The 15780-nt window shown below is 34.8% G+C and overlaps 1 protein-coding gene across 1 annotated transcript; it reads left to right on the forward strand.

The window, feature by feature from the left end:
• Positions 1-295: 295 nt before the first annotated feature.
• LOC106469918 (probable E3 ubiquitin-protein ligase makorin-2) lies at positions 296-8194 on the forward strand (the record flags this gene model as incomplete). The annotated part of the gene is made up of 3 exons (XM_013930436.2): positions 296-360; positions 4067-4195; positions 7995-8194. Coding segments are annotated over exons 1-3 (364 nt in total), but the record flags the coding sequence as incomplete, so codon positions are not given.
• Between the last annotated feature and the right edge of the window lie 7586 nt (positions 8195-15780).

The following is a 15780-nucleotide window of genomic DNA, read 5'->3' on the forward strand; positions in this document are numbered from 1 at the left end:
TTCGCCAGATCTTAAAACTTAGAACAAAGGGGAATTAAGAAATTATGTGCGCAAAATTTTGAACTATGATTACAAAACTACACAGTTGAGCGTGGTATTTTAAATAAGGTTCATTTACCTAAATTGCGAGTTCAAGTTCATTAGCTGTTTGCTGATTGTTTACTCATATAATACCTTGGCAATTTTGCAACCAATTCTTTATTGTCTGTATCTCTGCCGTATATGATGTTAACTTAATGAATTCACCTCGTCTGAAGTTATGGTCTGTTATTTAAGAAAATTTAAGGCGCCATCTAAAAAAATAAACTTGAAACACTTTATTAATATGGCGGAAGGTGGGTTTTCTGGAATTTTGTGTCGGTAAGTAAATGCTAATTTTTTGCGTTTCTGTTTCTTACAGTCATGTATAAGATACATTTGTAATATTTTATAAGTAAGATAAAGTTTGTAGTAATGTTTGTAGTAATGTACATTTAAAATATATATAATTGTTTTTAGAAATAGGCCTAAACCTCGTAGTCGTAAACTCGTAACGTTATTCGTTGTTGCAGATTTAGATATTACGACTACAAGTGATTAATACTATTATTAATATTAGTAATAGTACAGTTTGTTACATAGCCTGTTTTTGATAGACTGTCTAATCAGAGTGGTATGATTTAATTTGTAATATTAACATAATGATAATTAACTGTGACTAGTAATAGTATGAGTACCGTAGCTTTGAATAAAACCCCTATAAATATGACTCGAGCGCTTTCTGGTAGTTTGCTAAACATTATTACAATGTAAGTTAACAAAATTTAATTTAAAAAAAATTTCACTCATATAGTAGAGACATTAGTATTACTGTTAGTACTGATAGTGATATGATAATGTACAACTTACAAGATACTTTTACGTTTTGTACTGCGTTAGTGCATAATAAAAATGTGAAAATGTTTCTTGTACCACAATCTGTGCCAAAATTGCAGAAGAATGCTGTTTTATAACAAAAAGAGACAACAAATTCTTATCTTTTGCCTTATAACTCAATATAAATAATAGTTATAGGTTATGTCTCTTTTTTTTTTTGCTTTAAAAGTTTAAGTTTAAGAATGTTTTCTTCAAGTTTTGCCATCTAGTTTGTCATTAGCCAGAAATAGTGTTCCATATTTCCAGTTTACAGCCAACTTTGTACTTCATTTCACAAGCCATTTCATCTAGATTTTGAGATGTATCAGGCACAGAATCTACAACGATAGAGAAGTGTTTTGCATCTCTGAATTCTTTGAGTATGGTTCATTTTACTTCTGCAGCCATCAAGTGAATGAATTCATTGCAAGTTCTTGAAGAAAGACAAGACTGTCAACATTTCCATATCTTGCAGCATGTATCAAATTTAGCAATTAATTTTAACAATGTCATAAAACTGCCATTTTGAGGATATCTAAACCATTCTTATTTTGCTCTGAAAGTGAGCCACCGTGAAGAAATTTTTTAAACACAGTAGCAACTCTTTTAAAATATCTCTCCAATAATCAATATTCTTTTAATATGATCTGGGACATGAGATTGAATTCCAATGTTTTGGGCTCATTTCACACATTTTTGTGTTCAGAAGGATTTTCTTGGGAACCTAGAGAACTGTTTTATTTTTTCCAGTCTGTGTAGCCTTCCTGTGACAAAAGAGAAGTACCTCCAAACAGTTGGTATGGAGCACAGAAAACAGCTTCTGAGTTAGGTGAATAAACAAGGTAATTTCTATTCCTTGTTTGTCCATTTAGCAATTACCAGAAAAATGTACTTCTGGTTAATATATGTTCTATCAGTATGTTTTTTTGTGGAACTTGAAAAATTTTAATCTACCACCGATGAAAATATTCGTATATCATTACCTTCATTCACTTCATTTTATGATTAGTTATCATAAGTTCCTGTTGTTAGTGTAAGTTTAGCCCACCAAATACATAATGGATGAAAGTTAGGGCAACCATGGTCTATATCCCAGTTTTGTAATTTGAACTCTTTCATAGTCAATTCTAGTAAAAGTGTCAGTTTTACTATTGATGCTTGTTTAAGTGGTTGGCATTCATACACCCAAACACTGATATAGGCTTACATGACCTCTTTCTTAGTTGCTTTTCATAGCCTCTTTTCAGATGTTTGGAAATTGCATCTTTCAAGTTGTTTGGCTTACATATTATAAATTTAGGAAGTGGATCAAAAGAGGCAAGAATTTCCATCAAGCAGTTTGTGTATGAAAGAGATAAACATATCAATTGTGGGCATAGTCACATGAGAGGGGAAAACTTAAGAAGAAAGAAGATGCCCTTTCCAAAACACAGCCTCAGAAGAAACAGATTTTCTGTTACAGTTTTGGGATGTTAACTTTGTCATGTCGAGATACTACAGCACCAGTTTCCTGGGTCATGCTGCATCTGTCAATTTGCTGGACTCATTTTATGATTCTCTAGGAAATTTGGGCTTTTAAAACCTCGTTCAAATGTCCATGTTAGTTAGAGCCTATATGAAAAATTGGATACTAGTCTTGCCAAAGATCACAATGATTGTGTCTTGAGCACAGGCTCTTGTGGCATTCATATCTTTCACAACAGTTTCAAAGCAGGATTAAAGGCTTCAAGTTGGGATATTAGTCACTTTCTATTTTATCTGCATATCCTCTTCCATGATACACCATCTTGCAGAGCTGATTTCAGTAACGTTACAACTGGTTATCCAGGAAGTGGGACTTTATCCAAAGCCTTTTTATAGTCCCTGATGTATTGAGAATGTCATTGTTGCTCAAAAGGCATTAGATATGCTTTCAGCACTTGAGTGTTATATAGCAACAGTTGAAACAGAGAGAATTAAACCCCCAAACACAAAATCATTTGAAACAGCTAGACTAGCTTGTTAAAATATACTACTACGTGCCAAACTTGCTTGTTATATTTCCGTTGCCAAACCCTTAGAACATTTCCTTGATAGGGGAATATTTCCATTTTTATCACAAGATCAAGAAAAACTTATCAGAACCTTGTTAGAGAAGATTTGTAAACCAGACGTTGCGAAGGGAACAAATACAGTTCTGAAGTTGCTTGCTGTAAATGTAGAAGACCCTGCCAATCATCTCGAAGCAAGAAAAATTGATACTGGCTTTGTTGCAGTCAATTTTGTGAAGGATCTTTTTAATACTACAAACAAAACATATGGTATCAGTGAACGCCAAGCTCTCAAACTCAGATTACAGTGTGAACAGTTTCTTCTTTAATTGGTTTAGGATATGCTGGAAAAAGCTCCAATTAAGTATAAATTGGTTTGTACTCAATCTTGTATCAATCCCCAACTTCTAAGCAGCAACTGTATGCAACCAGGTTTAAGTTTGTTCTACAGTGTTTAAAAGCTGCCCACAGAGCGAATGCTGAAGATGCTGATGACATTGTGCAGCAGTTTAGAGAGTTTGCAGAATTACATGATTCCAGTGAGTCTTTTTAATTGTAATGTAAAAGAAGATAGTCTGGACACCAGTATTGTACGCCTCGAGACCAACCTTCGGAAGGTCTCAGTCTTAATGTTTTACAGGTTTTGAAAACTAGACCGGCTATATTTAAAAGTTTTAAAAGTATCAGACCAGTCATCTACCTAAGATTATTAAGTGCTAAATATTGATTACACAACAGCTCATACAACTGTTGTTTTTCACTTAAGAAAGAAGGGATGTGTGTATCTGCCCATATGAATGATACACCTGTTAAAATGTCTTAAGGACCTTTGTATTATTCATAAAATAGATGAGCATTTACCTACTGTTAAGTACATCACTATTTATATAAATCTACATATATGAAGACACACATCCCTATATGCACGTCGTGATATACATAAATGTAAGCCATTGTATGGATTGCATTGCAAAAGTCATAAATTTAATGTACCACTCAAGGAAGAATTATAAGATTGAAAAATGATAGAAAATAACTGCTATTAATAAAATATTAAAATGTAGAGATTATACAAGTTTCAAAGAAGCAATAAATCAATTAATTACTTATAATTTATGTAATTATTTATTTATTTATTCCAGGTACTTTGCTAATGGTATTTGTAGAGAAGGTAGCAGCTGTCCATTCTCCCATGACCAAACGTTAGGAAGGCCAGACACCATCTGTAGATACTATCTTCAAGGACGTTGTGCTTTTAATAATCGTTGCAGGTGATTTTTTTTTTTTAAGGTGAATATTTGTAATGTAACAGTTGATTAACTTTAAATTTTTGTAGTTTTAGTTTATCATTTCAGTAGTTAAATGTTTGTAAATAAACCCTGTGGTCCAAAATCTTTCTGAAACAAAGAGTTTGATTTGTTAAGTTTTTCTAAACTGTAAAACTCTCTTACAGAATTAAGTAAGTATTCTGTTTTATATTTTTATGAAAGTATAACTGTAGCAGAAGTATTTTCATAATTAATACCAAGTTTGTTAACAAGCTGAGTAAATAAGTTTTTAGCTTTAACTTTCTACTGTACATTACTGTAGTTTTTTTCCAGGTGATGTCTATGTGAACTACAACTTCCACCAGTATTTACAACATGATCTATCATGCCAATTATTGCTAAGAGTTTAAAATTCATGCTATGTCCAAGTTCAATGCATGTTTCCCATGAAGTTTCTTCACCAGATTTTTTGATGGTAATAATAGTTTTGTATTTTTATTGACAGGTCTGTTTTTTATTCTTTGATTTTTGTTTAGTAATGCTATTGTAATTGTTTCTAAGATACCTCACCTTCACACACAGAATAGTTATATCCTTTGTACGTTTGCCTGTAAGATTTGTGTCCAAATAGCCTTGAGCTAATTTCCACCTCAAATTCACATGTTTAATATAAACTACACTGGTGCATGATGATGTCATGTGACAAAAGCCATCCACAATAGAAGGGTAAAATAACCTCCATGTGCAATAGCTCCCCTTATGCACTTGTATTCAAAATAACCTCAGACATATGAGTTCTTTAGGTTCTCACCAAAGGTTTTTCTGTCCATTTCTTTCCCCCTCTTTCTGTTTTCTTTTCTCATCCCCCCCAGCCCTTCCTATCTTTAACATCTCAAAGGTATGGTGTGAGATCTTTTGTCCAAACACACCATCAAGAAGGTTTACATCCCATCTCTGAGTTTTTTAATTTTGCTTTTTTGTGGTTCACAAGAATTTTGGGAACTAGCATCTAGTTATTCACCTCTTGTCTCTCAACTGGTTTCTGGTCATTCAATGGTTCCAGATGGAGAATTTCTTTTCTCTCCAGTGGACATTTTCATTTGAGCTATGGATGACCAAGATTTACATATTGGAAGTAACCCTATAATCCAATCCTACTGACATTTTCTATGATTTGTCCATCAGAATCGGGTCTTTCAATTCCATGCTCTTTCATTTCGCATAACCTTGACCCCTTATGTATGCAGTTGGGACATGAGGGCTTTTACTCACCACCTTCGTGGACTGGGGCTGAGATTTCTTTTATACATGGATGATTGGCTTCTACTTATCCCCTTCTCAAGAAGTTTAATTCTCTTATATGTCTCTTATTCTGCAGAAGGTTACACAACTTGGATGACTTGTCAAGCTTTTCAAATCCTTTCTCATGCTGACCCAATATTTAGTATTTTTATTCATTTTCTTCAGCATTCGTCTCAGTTGGGCTAAACCTTAGCCTGTGGACTATTGAATATCTAATCACTTAGATTTGCACTTTCATTTTCATCCTAGTTGGGAGGTTCTTTTGCTTTTGAGGACTCCGGCATACCTGGAATCACTTGTGCATCTCCTCCACTGGACCTTGCAAGATCTGTGGAATCTTTCTCGGAATCCATCATACTCAAATGAGAACCACCCTTCACACCTTGAAGAGTTGTCTTGGTGGCTGGACTGCGCCAATACCACCACCTCTGATATCCATCACAGATGCTTCCCTCTTACAGTAACCAAAATTAATTTAAGTATGTGAATAATGTAGAGGGTACAGCCAATCAAAGAATGCATTAAGCCTCTATGTCACAGAATCTCTTTTCAATTTCACCTCTGGTGAAAAAGAAAGGAAATATTTAACACATACATATATATATATATATATAATTCTCACACATTCTTTGATCCTCATCTTCATTATTTAGCTATTTTGTCTCTCTCTCTCCAGTTGACATTCTTCAATCAACCCACCATTTTTGAGATGAGTAAGTGTGTTTTCTTTTTCTCTCCTTTTCCATCTAACAGAATCTCACCAGGTGGCTGGTGTTGCCTCCCAGGGTATGTTTATTTCCACAAATCTGCAACAAGCTAGGAGTAACAGAAAGCACTCAGTCTATTTGCCCTGGCTCTATCAATGGTCACTGTTCAGGAAGGGCGATCTGCTAGATCACTAATGGTGTTCTTGTGGTATACAATACTACTCCATTACCTGATCAGCACCATACCATTCCATAGGCTATCATGCAAAAAAGCCAGCTTGATAGAAATGTCTGCCCAATTCTTTGTCTTGTGCTTGCCAGTTTTTTTTTTTTTAAATAGGGTTTCACAGTCATTCATTGCACTGGTTCCCATAAAATACCTTTCTGGAAGGTGCCTGATGGGGATCCTGACACTTTCTTGGGTCTTTCCAATGGGAATTTCCCCTTATTCTTGTAGAGCATGGGAGATCCTTGCAACTTACCAGTTCCTAGCCACTGGATTGGTGGACCTTGGAGAGATCCTCACTGATTCAGCTTAGCATCATATGGTGAGAAGTAAGACAGTGTTGTGCAGGTGACCCTTCAAAATAGCTTGTGTGCTGTCCTTCTGCAGCCTAAATCTATCCAGTTAAGTCGAGGTTGTGTGCAAGTGATCAGATGGTTATTGTTTTTAATATGCCCTTCCCTGTGACACTTGGAGCTTATTTGACTCTTCTCACTTGACATGGTCTCCCATTGGTGTGTCACACTCTATGGACTTTCCCCTTTGGGAGTTTCTGAAGAGAGCTCATCTAGCTTTCAATTTGCACTGACCCTTCCACTAGTTAAACGTGAGATTCTAGCTACCGTGTGAGTAGAGGTGTGGTATCATCTCGGAAGTTAACATTTTCCTAATCTAAAAATGTATTTCAGGTAGTTACTCACCTCCTTACACATTCCCACCTGACCTCCCCACTTCTGGTGCACTTTTTCTTTCCTTATCTAAGAATGAAGTTATTTCAAGTACAAGTGTTTAAGGGGAGCTAATGTGCATGGAAGTTATGTCACCGTCCTATTGAATAAGGCTTCTAATGGAATTTGGATAACATACAACCACAATGCCAGTAAAGCTTCTGATGGAATTTGGATAACATACAACCACAAGTATTAATAAAGCTTCTGATGGAATTTGGATAGCATGCAATCACAAGTATTAATAAAGCTTCTGATAAAATTTGGATAGCATGCAACCACAAGTATCGATAAGGCTTCTGATAGAATTTGGATAGCATGCAATCACAAGTATCAATAAGGCTTCTGATAGAATTGGGATAACATGCAACCACAAGTATCAATAAGGCTTCTGATAGAATTGGGATAACATGCAATCACAAGTATCAATAAGGCTTCTGAGAGAATGTGTGTAACATACAACCACAAGTATCAATAAGACATCTGAGAGAATGTGTGTAACATACAACAAGAAGTATCAATAAGGCTTCTGAGAGAATGTGTGTAACATACAACGAGAAGTATCAATAAGACTTCTGGTAGGACGAGATCACATTTGTTTACAAATTCCTTTTGTTTCTAGAGATTTAATTCCAGCATCAGGTGACTTCTTATTTATCAAGATCTCTGTTAATGGTGGCTCATTTTCCCACATGTGGCCCATAAAGGAGGAAACAAAAAGTTGTAGTTATTAGAATTAATTATTACGTTTAGAGCTTTGCTTCAAAAATATTTGTCTGAATGAAATGTGATTTTAATAAACATTTGAGGTACAATAATTTTTTCTTTAAATGTATCTTTAGGTATGACCACATTAACCTAAATAGATCGGTAGCTACCCAGAACCAGCCTGTTGCTAATGCCACCAATTGTCAGTCAGGAAAGTATTCAGGACACCAGTCGTCAGAATCAGTACAGGGACCAAAGCATGCTCAGTCAGTCACTCCTGGAACACCTTCTCTTGCAAACAGGAATAATGCTTCTAGTTCAGATAGCTCATTGGGTGAGTTATATAAAATGCAGTGTAGTTTTGTTATTATATTTCAGACTATATAGTATGATAAACAGGTAAGCTATCAATTCACAACATTTTAATTTAAAATTTTCTCTTTTCATCTATGTCAGATTATACCGGACAACAAAAATTTAATACTGGAGAAAACTCAAGTGATTTAGAGTAATTTGATGGTTCTGGTTTAAAAAATGTAGTCAGAATTTGTCTGACACCTCTAGATTTTGAGATTGTAATATCTCAATACAACTCAGTGCAATAGATTTATGCTGTGAAATTGAGTTTACTTGGACAGTTTAATTGGTAAATTTCATACATTTTTGATAACTTCAAACATTGACTGTATTGTATTGGTGTAAAATTCCAAATATGTTATTCATATACATTATTTGTTCTCGATATAATTGTAGCAAATAGCACCACTTTTCCTTCATTCCCATGCTCATCTGCTCCACCCGGGAATCACAAAACCCTCATGTGCTCAGTTTGCTAGGACATTCTAGAAGTCCCTCAACTGAGCATAAAAAGGGCAGAGTCAGACACCTGTCTCTCTCAGTTGCCTCTCACTCACTCATTTGGTCACTTTGCCTCACTCTGTGCACAGTCAAAACAAAGTCGATCTTCTTCTTCACATCATACCCGCGATATAATCAAATTCTGCAAAACTTTGTTTTTTCTTAAATCCTTTAAAGTCTAGATCTCTAACATAAAAATTATTTTATATTGTTTAGAAAATCATTTGAAATGTTGGCTTCCTACAGTTCAAGTAAAGTCTGAAAGTGCAAAAACACCCAAACAGTTTCTTCTACATTTGTAAAAAATATATTACAGTATCACAATGGAAAACATCACATGCAAGGTTAAGGTAGCTTACTCCCACTATTTTGGGCATAAAATTGATGACCAAGAAAAACATTGGGCTCCACATGTGTGTTGTCCAGTTTGCACATCTGGCTTGACACAATGGCTGAATAAGAAGAGAGCAAATATTGCCATTTACAGTTCCCATGATATGATGTGAGTCCAAAGATTATCTAACTGACTGTTATTTTTGCATGAGTAATGTTTCTGGATATTCAGGCAAAACTAAACAATACATTAAATATCTATATATTGCATGTGGAATTAAATCAGTACCTCATGGGGATGGTCTTCCAGTGACACATCCACCAGGGAATTGGAAAACAGAAGAGTTATCCAGCAAGAAGACTATGAATCATCTTCATCCTCTTCATCTAGTAACTCTGTTCCTGTGGCACATAAACTGCCTCATCTGCTCACACAGAAAGAGCTAAATGATCTGATTCATGACTTGTCTCTATCAAAACAGCATGGGGGAACTTCTTGGCTCTAGTTTACAGTAATGGAACTTATGAGCTCCAGGAACAAGTGTTTAAATTTACTGAAGTCGCCATCAAAGTCTTGTTTGTACTAATGCATGCAAGATACTTTGTATTTCTGAACAAATGTTCATACACTAATGGAAGAATTAGGTACTGAACATCATCCTCAAGAATGAAGACTTTTATTGACTCATCTAAAGTTAGTGTGAAAGATGTACTTTTGCACAATGGGAACATTAAGCCATTGATTCCTGTTCCTCATGCTGTGAATGAACAGGAAAGAAACTTATAAAAGTGTGCAGATTATACATTCTTAAATGTTATTTTTAATGAATAAAGTTATTGAAGAAAAAATTATTTTCTTGATATATAAGAATATTTTGAACAAATCTATCATATCTCGAAAAGAAGAGATGGTCCATAATTTTCAACATGATTTTTAGAATCAACATCGTTAAGTTACTCAGAAACAGTTACATTTTTTTATAGTAGCAGATAAAAAAGATTTTGTGCCCAGTGTTACATTCTAGATTTAAAATATTTTTATGATACATTATTTGGTACTGAATCAGTGACTCTTATGTAAGCTCTACTTTGGTGGCAAATTTTATTGTTCACGTTGCTACAACATTCTTTCTGATTACTGCTTCTGCTATTATTGGACTTTTTTGCCTTCATTGGAGGCTCTGTTTTTGAAAGCTGCCTCTAGCATGCAGGCTCACATCACTGATACATTTTCAACAGCAACAGTTTTAATGGTTTTCAAATAAGACCCAAAATCCGAGCGCTTTCGAATAGTTTACTATTCTTCTTCAGGAGAATAAAGAAGAAAGCGCTCGAGTTTTGGGTCTCATTTCAAAATTGTTACAACTCTTGTATGTGATCCTGTGTGCTAACTTCCTAATCAGAAGCAATAGTTTCATGTATTCCTGTAATTATATACTGATATTATTGATGGGTATATCATTTCTGGGGATGCTTCGTTTGTGTAACACTTGTTGTTTTTCTTTGTTTGATGAGTCTTTTTTTTTTTTTGTTCTGATCTCATTACCATCTGTGTGTGTGTGTGTAGAGCTGGATTTGTTTGCTACAGTGCTAGCCCTAATCCTGAACACTTTTGCTGGTCTCAGTTTCTTTTGTTCTCAGATATTTTCACTATTGAACCTATTTCAGTTTTGTCTTAGGGCAATTCTTTCATGTGAGGTGATTTCTACATGTGATTTTTGTTATTTCTCCCACTTTGTTTGATTCTGGAGTTTGGATTGAATTTGAAAACTAGCTCTGTATTCATACTGCATGCTGTGATTTTGTAAGTTTGAAATATATTTCTGTATCATTATTGGTTATCCCTGTTCACCTGATAATATTTTACTCAGGATCTCAATGTCTTATGTTCTGTCAAAAAACTGCTTCATTCATTGTTTCCCATTCAAGAAAAGCTTACCAGAGTTCTAGAGTTGTGTGCTAATGTTTTGTTACATCTACTCATACATCTAGTGTAGTGTTCTCCATCAGATCAGTGGTAAGTTTACAGACTTCCACCACTACAATCTGAGGTTGGGTCACTTATGATATGTAGAGCTTATTGTGTAGCTTGTTGCTCAAATACTTAAACAACTAGCATCAATGTAAGCAAGATGAGCCCTTATCACTCACTTCGTAACACAATTCTGGATGATTCCTCCTCGTGGACTTTTGGAGGGTCATCTAAGAAATTTTTTATCTATAGGACTGTTTGCTACTTGTTTATTTGGTTTATTGATTCTTCAGTTTGATTTAATGTTCCTCATTCATGATATACCTCTTCCAGTTCCTGTTCAATTTGTGATCTGGAGGTTTCAGATACATACAACAAGAGATTGGAGACTGGCCATAAATCTTTCCTCTAGTCTCATTTGTTTCCCCAATATTCCTTCTTACTGGATGGAACTTACTTCAATCTAATGATGGTTTCTTCCCCTACAGTTTTTGAATGACAATTGGAGTTTCCCATGACTTATTTACACCTATGGCTTCACCGTTTTTAATTTTTCACGTGATGTAATATTTTTTCCATTTCTAAACCTTCACTTTTGGGCTGGATTAGGCACTATGTAGTTACACATGTAGTCACACCTTTAATTTGTTTCCTACACACAGTCTTTATCAATTATCATCCTTACATGGATTATTAGAGGATTCATGAACAGTGGTTCGCTCACACCGATTTGTCCTCCTAGTTTGCTTCAGCTCTGGGTTCGACTGTTCATGAGTCCATGTTTCAGCTTATGCCTATGCTATATCTTGTTCCTCTTAGATTGTGTATTATCACTCTCTCTTGAACTTTTTGCCAGTTTCAGGTGTGCATACCTTTCTGTTTGTCAGATATATCCTCTTTGGTTTGGGAATGATGACTTTTCTCTAAGTGGCATTTTCCATGGATAGGGGGGACTTGTTATTTTTAGGATGTGTAGTCTTTTTAGATAGCCCATTCTCACATTATTACGTTTCAAGATTTGAATTGATCCAGATGTATGTTGAGAGTTCCTACCCTTGTGCTATGTTCATTTACTGAGCTGGTATTTTGTGGATTGTGCCAATAGTTTGGTTGTCGTCTTTTTGATGCATTCGTGATGGCTATGTATCATTGTCTGGTGCTTTGCTGGTTTCCTGATCCAGCTTCACTATTGGTGGATGCTTTGAGTCTATGAAGGAAAAAAAACAACTTGTCCTACCCTCTTAATATTCTTTCTTGAGTATTGCCAAAGATACAGTTGGTCCCATTGTCTAATTCTTGTTTCCCAGGCTGGCCTGCTTCACCATGTTTTCCATTCCTCTTGTATATCGTAGAAGAATCCTATTCCATTGCTTTTGCTACATTTTCGATAGTGACTTTTGTTGTCTCCAGCTTCGTGGCTGGCTGTTACGCAGTTCTTTGATTGTAAAGTTGGGTCCTCCTTATGAATAGCTAGAAAACATTCCTCTTTGGTAGTCAATCATTATTGTTGGTCCTTTTAGAATTGATACCTACAGAGTTGGGATTTTATATTTCTTCAACTCATTCACAGCTTGCCTGATTTTTTTGGTGCATTTCTTTCAGTATCTGAACTTGTCTGTTTATCTTGCACTTTAAGCCAGTTTCTGTTGCTACAAAAGTTGAGTCTTTGTATTTTGTATTCTTTGTCTCTGTAGAGGCCATTGCACCAGTGACCAGGGGGACGAATGTATGTGCGTATATTTTGCCATTTTTTTGTTTCCATCACATCATTGTATCTTCAGTTTCAGGAATCTATTTATCAATTCGAGTTCTTCTCCAGTCTCAGTGAAATCTACCTCTGATGCATTTTTGTCTTTTCTGCCCAACACTCATGGTTATCCTCTTCCAAAGTGTCTGGGGTTGTGAATACATTTTATTTCCAAACATACAAAACAAGAAATATTATATACAGTATATTCTTATATATTGAGAGTCTATTTATATCAGTTTGTCCAGGTAGGACCTTGCATGTTCTTTTATCTCTGTGTTTGTCCTAGATACTCTTTCTAATAATACCCTGTGGTTGACATATTTCATTACAATTTTTCCTTCTATATTGAAATGCGTATTTCTGTTGGTTCGTCTTGTCTGAATTTGTCTTAAGAAATCCAAGTATTGCCAACCTGTGTTCTCAAATCTAGGGTGTCTGGGATTATATTATTAAAGATGTATATATCTCTGTATAGAGATGTGTTTGTGTGTATGTGTACATATATATATTGGTGTATATGTATAACAACATCAACAAAAATGAAAAAAACTTTAGTCAGGATTCTCCTGCAAGTCACATATGCCTTTGCATTAGTCTTAGACACACACACACACACACAACCTTATTTATTAGTGCTTCATGAGAGAGTGTTTCCACTTGTAAGTGGACTAACGGTGCCACTTAGTTGTTCGTTTTCCCTCAGCAAGTACCCTTCTCACGTTGCATGCAAATCTTTTCATGGGATTGGAGATTTCACTTGATGTTTCTATTCCAATCAGGATAGAGTTCATCCATGTTTTACATTTTTTGGTGCCCTGATGTTACCATTGCACTGTGCTTATGTTGTTGAGCCAGTTCTTGGGTCCTAGTTCTCCCTGGTTGGCTGGTTGTGAATTCCTGACCATTTTAGATATGGATGAAGAAGGCTTCTGGAGTATGTACTTTTATAATATGTATCTGGGCTGCTTTCCTGAGAGCCTTCCACTGCAGGAGCAGGACAAACTATTTTGCCACCAACTGAATCCCATTCTGGGCTTTATTGGTGATATAAACTATTACCACTCGAAAAACTGACCCGTGTGCCACTTTAAACATGGTCATCATGATGCTGAAGAGAATAGGTCCATTCTTTTTTTCTTTATAAGGCTGGTCCTTTCTACTCATTCTTCCTGGGCTACACTTCTGAACATTTATTTCTTGTTCTGGATTCTATTCTGACTCTGCTTGGTTCTTGTTTTTTTGTAGTCTATCTAGCTTATCTTCCTGTCCCATAGTTCTGGCTCATTGGTTCTCATCTCCTTTACGGTGTGTCAGAGGTTAGTCTGCCTAATATGAATTTAAAATTTTTAGAAATAAATTGGACTTACAATTGAATTTTTCCTTAAGACTACAGCTTTCAAACAAATTTAACTTGCAGCTGAAAAGATCAACTGTTACATACACAATAAGTCACATTGAAGGTAGTGAGTGGAGTGTTATGGTTAAATGATGCACATACTATGCAAATACATAAGGATGTTTGGAAATTATTAGTCACACATGTTTTGTTGACTACATGAGTTCCAACTCGGCAAGGAAAGACTTACCGAGATCCCGAATTAAAAATATTTGCTGATTACCTAAATAATGTTGATCTCTGAAATTGAATAAGATAATCGTTTACCTTTCATAGACTAATAATGGAACTATTTCTACAGCTGTTTACCGAAAACCTTACTCAGTTTCTATGCCGCCACATCAAAGATCATGTCATCCATTTTCTCAAAAGTTAGCAGCTTTTCATACTTATGTAAACAGAATATTTAAAATTTGGTCCAATCACATTGATTTAAAAAATGAATTAAATTATATAAAAGTCATTGGTAATGATAGAGGTTATACTGTTGATATAACTGAACGTTTAATACAAAGAAGATACAATTTAAATTTAATTAAACAATGCACTAGATTAAACAGTGTTAATGATAAGAACTAGTATATAAACAGTATAACTAGTCAAGTTGCCAACGTATTTAGAAAACATAATTCCCCCCCCCCCCATTTTTAAGCCATTTAATAAAATTAAAATGATACTTCCTAGCACCAAAGATGAAAAAGATATTCTACAAAAAAAGGAATATATCAAATTAGATGTGAATGTAACAAAAAACATATTGGCTAAACTAGACGTAATTTGAAATACTGCATTAAAGATAGTAAGAAGATGTTAATTTCTCTGCTTGATGAACACGTTGTAGAAACAGGTCACTCAATACAGTGGCATAAAACAATTTTAAATGGACCCAATACAATAAATGAGTTTAATATCAGAGAATCTATTGAAATTATGTATTGTAAATTAACTCTCTCAACACGGGCTTGGTCATTTTGACCGACCACGTGACCTTTTTGTAATCGATTAAAGTCTTTTTAGTGTCTACATCTTCACAAAATTTGGCAGTCTTTCAGTTCATATTATAAGTCTTTCACATATAAAAACTCATATTTTTAGTGAAGTATTTTTAATAAAATAAAATATAGATTTGACCATTAATATATTGAGTATTAGTTTTGAATAGTCTGTGTGCAAAGTAATTTTCATGTTAAAATTAAAAATGCTTTTCATCATCTCAAATTTCCTTTGTGTAATCCCTAAAACCTCCTAAGTGCATTTCAGTAAATAGTTTACCTGTTCTTTTCTCTACCTTATCTCAAAACAGAATTGGTCAATTTGACTGACCTCGTAACCACCAAAAAAAGAAAAAAAGAAATAAACCTAAATTACCCTTTTCTTTCTTTCTTTTCTAGAATAACTTCATATTGTAACATGAAACTACATACATTTATCCTAAGTAACTCTAAACTTCGTAACAGTATACATCTATTTAAAATTAAATTCTGTTGTTTAGTTGCCCTTTTTATTGCCCTTTGAACTAGTGTCTAACTACTATCCGCACCATTATAAGTTTTAGATCACTTGGGGAACGTACAGCTCGCATCACGCTATTGAATTACATTACCCACGAAC

The sequence above is a fragment of the Limulus polyphemus genome, unplaced genomic scaffold, assembly GCF_000517525.1.
Source record: "Limulus polyphemus unplaced genomic scaffold, Limulus_polyphemus-2.1.2 Scaffold3721, whole genome shotgun sequence".
In the NCBI taxonomy this organism is placed as follows: Eukaryota; Metazoa; Arthropoda; class Merostomata; order Xiphosura; family Limulidae; genus Limulus; species Limulus polyphemus.